The sequence below is a fragment of the Octopus bimaculoides genome, unplaced genomic scaffold (assembly GCF_001194135.2).
Source record: "Octopus bimaculoides isolate UCB-OBI-ISO-001 unplaced genomic scaffold, ASM119413v2 Scaffold_176998, whole genome shotgun sequence".
Lineage (NCBI taxonomy): Eukaryota > Metazoa > Mollusca > Cephalopoda > Octopoda > Octopodidae > Octopus > Octopus bimaculoides.
Window position 1 is genome coordinate 6066 of NW_026395175.1, and position 3805 is coordinate 9870.

Here is a 3805-nt window from a genome sequence, read left to right on the forward strand (position 1 = left end):
AATCGTCAATTAGTAATAAAATTAATAATTAACAATTTTTATCGCTATCAATCTGGAGTAATAATTTGTAGTTTTGAAATCAGTAGTTCTTTGACTGCTATTTCTGAATTCTCAGTATGTTAGAGAAGCAGGTTACTGTCAATCCCTATATATTTATGATTATAAATATATATATATATATATATATATATATATAAAGGTTATATTTAAAATCAAAGTTTAGATAAGAGACTTTAAAGTGTAGTATCCAAATCTTATTTTGGGTATGTCCCTAGTAGTGTTCTTGCAGAGCACATTCACCACTTTTGTCGCAGGATCTACTTAATGAATTCCTCAGTGCACATTTAGTATATTTTAAATAGTTGATACAGAAGATTTAAAATATACATATATATATATATATATATATATACATATATATGGGCATAGGCATAGCTGTGTCGTAAGAAGTTTGCTTCGCAACCACATGGTTCTGGGTTCAGTCCCACCACATGGCACCTTGAGCAAATGTCTTCTACTACAGCCTCGGGCCAACCAAAGCTTTTTGATGGATTTGGTAGATGGAGCTGCTACTGTGAGGCAGTCTCATCATCAATTGTATACATTACACTCTTGTACACTACTTGGTACCTGAGTTCAACTTCTGCCAAGGTCAACTTTGCCTTTCATCCTTTTGGGGTCGATAAACTAAGTACCAGTTGCATACTGGGGTCGATCTAATCGACTCCACCCCACAAAAAAAATTTCAGGCCTTGTGCTTAGAGTAGAGGAAAAAAAACACTACTTGGTACTTGGCTTGGAGGCCCAGAGAGGCAGTCTGGTGCTGATGTTGGGACGTGTTCAGAGATGCTCTGAACAGAACAGTCAACATCAACCTGTGATGGACAGCCACCACTACCACCGACAATATGTATCTGAAACAGCAGAGATTAAAATAATGCATTTACTAAACATTATTTAAATCTCTGCTGTTTCAAGTTCATAGACATATTCACCTTAAGCCTGACAGGCTTTCACAAAACAAACTAGCATATCTTAGTTGATTTCTGTATAAGGACAGAAGTTTTTGGCTAGCTCTAAATGAGCAAGGCAATGCCTCTCACTGAAAAGGTGAAATCAATCTGAAACACCAGAGTCTGATAGTTTGCTGTTATCATTTGAAGCAGGTTTTTAACACACAAAGTCTCAGATGTTTTTCCCCAAGCCTAAATCCTACACCAAACATCATTCCACGTTTGTGCGTACATAAATGTTTTATAAATTACTGTTGTGTTGTTCTTATCTAACTTTATTATAACTTTACTGAAACAAGGGTCTCTATTTCAGGATTGCCAAAACCTTCATTACATGTGGGTACCAATGGTGGCCATTTGTGTATTGACCTACTTTATAGCCAGCTGTTTCTTCTCTCTTTATGAGGTGAGTATGGGGTTTGATTATCTTATCACAGTGTCCTGCCCAGTAACTTTGTAACCATACAGATATAGGTCAGGGTGACATAGCAACAGAGTCAGTCACTGAATTAGTACTGCAGAACGCAACAGTAGAGTTTGGAACTGTTCCACCAATTCATCTGATTTGGCTATATATATTTGGTGTTAGGAAGGGCATCCAGCTGTAGAAACTCTGCCAGATCAGATTGGAGCCTGGTGCAGCCATCTGGTTCACCAGTCCTCAGTCAAATCGTTCAACCTATGCTAGCATGAAAAGCGGACGTTAAACGATGATGATGATGATATATATATGATGATGGATTCTCTTGTTGTGAACAACAAATAAGGGTTCAGTGAAACAAAGCATTAATCATGTTCTATGGACATGAATGTGTCTCTTGAGACCTGTTGGTGCCTTACAAACCTTTCAACAAACAGAAAAAATTGAGGACTCAATTTGCTTGAGTGTTTGTGGACCATTTACTATGTGTTTTCTTGAGTGAACAGCAAGGCCTGCTTTGCTTCATGCCACAAAACCACAATGGCAGGTAAAGTTTCCATTTAGAGGAGCAGCATTTTTCCAGCACCCCTTCATGCTTGCTGATGTTGGAGTCGACTTTGCTCAAATTTTTGAACTGAGGAGAAGCAGGACTAGCACCAGGTCCTGCATTCTGACGCTTTGTTTTCCAAGAAGAAAACAAAATGTTGCATCGCTTCAGATTGTCTTTGAAGCACAAGAGTAGCCTTCCAACTGACCTTCCTATTGGGAATTGGCCAAAGAGAAGTTGCTACATAATTCTGACATCACTCATACGTGAGAGATGACCTGATCATCTACGCTGTATTTTGATGAGGATGGCTTCAATGCCTGATATGTTGCATTTGTTAGTACCTCACTGTTATGAATATGGTCACAAGGTAGACAATCCCACTCTGTGCCTTTTACTATAGCCTTGGGTCACTAGGGGAGATAGAAACTGTACAGAAGCCTGCCAAATGGATAGTACCTGTAGTTCAAAGAGTGCATGTGTCTAGAATACTCAGATTGAAATTTGTAAGATTTAGTTATTTTACATCTGTTATTCCATAAAACCATTTTATATAACATCTTTTGTTTCATTCTTACATTCAATATTTAACAAGAATTCTGATACTCTGCATTTATTATTCCATTATGTCCTGGGTAAGGCATTAAACTGCATTCAGTGATGAGCTCCAGTTTGGAAGTTCTGGAGTTATGGGAAGTGTACAGTCATTCCTTAATTACTATTATTCTTAGGTCCATTCTGACACAGAATGGCAGATTGATTGCTTTCACTGATAAGGAGCTTAATCTAGGAAGGGAAACCCCCAAATTAATGCCCTCTTCCATCATTGGAAGAGTATGGTTGATAAGATTAACAGGATTTATGTCCAATAACATAGATTCAGATTACAGGGGGTTGCCACTAGATGCTCAACAGGCAACTAACGAGGCATGCCAGCTGCCCTGGACATGCATGACAGATACAAGGGGGGGGGGGGGGTTTAACTCCAACAACTTCAGACTGGAGTGCACCCTCAATGCTCTTGCCAAGGATTGATACTAAGGAGGCAACTATCTCATGTTGGTGCAGAGATAACAGGAAATGATGATTCCATTAAATATATTACATTCTTTATTTAACGTCAGTCATTCCATTGTGTATTCTATAGTATTCCATTATTCATTAGACAACCATTGATAATTTGTCTTTGTGTTTCTGTGATGACTATCTTCCAATGTTCTTTATTTAACATCAGTCATTCCATTCTGTATTTGACATGTATTCTCGTTCATTATTCTCAGACAACCATTGATAGTCTATTTGTGTGTTTCTGTGAAGACCACCAAATCAATGATGGACAAAGCCGGCCATATTACATGAGTAAAGGACTAATGGTAGGAAACCAGGATTTGTTTCTTTTAATCACAAGCAGACACATACTCATATGCATGCACAAACATACAGTGGTTGGGGAATAAATATTCGTACATGTCAAAATTCTTTATTTATTTAATTTCTAATGAACATAAATGGGATATACCAATACTATATTTGCATACACATGCATAAACTAAGAATATGCAAAAGAAACTAATAAATTATAGTAACTAAGGAATTTATATACAATTATAAATATTTAGGGGTGAAAAAAGTATTCATACAGAATAAATTTGAGTTTCTATGCCACAAAATACTGTTAAAATAAGTTGGTTTTTTTTTTTACTAGAACTTTCTCGTTTGTTCCAATAATCTTATCAGTGGTCATTTTTGAGTGTCAAAACGCTAGCTTCTTCATTCAGCACTGAGACAACATAAAGTAGTGTCGTAATAATGGCGAAAAGTAAA

The 3805-nt window shown here is 37.0% G+C and overlaps 1 protein-coding gene across 1 annotated transcript in view; it reads left to right on the forward strand.

Moving 5' to 3' along the window:
- The window catches only part of LOC106881897 (choline transporter-like protein 5), a 6175-nt gene extending 2722 nt beyond the window's left edge, over positions 1–3453 (forward strand). Inside the window, exons 4-5 of the mRNA XM_014932419.2 lie at positions 1327–1419; positions 3262–3453. Coding sequence (XP_014787905.2) covers positions 1327–1419; positions 3262–3438 — 270 coding nt within the window. The 3' untranslated portion in view covers positions 3439–3453. The remainder of the gene's footprint in view (positions 1–1326; positions 1420–3261) is intronic.
- Positions 3454–3805: the final 352 nt, after the last annotated feature.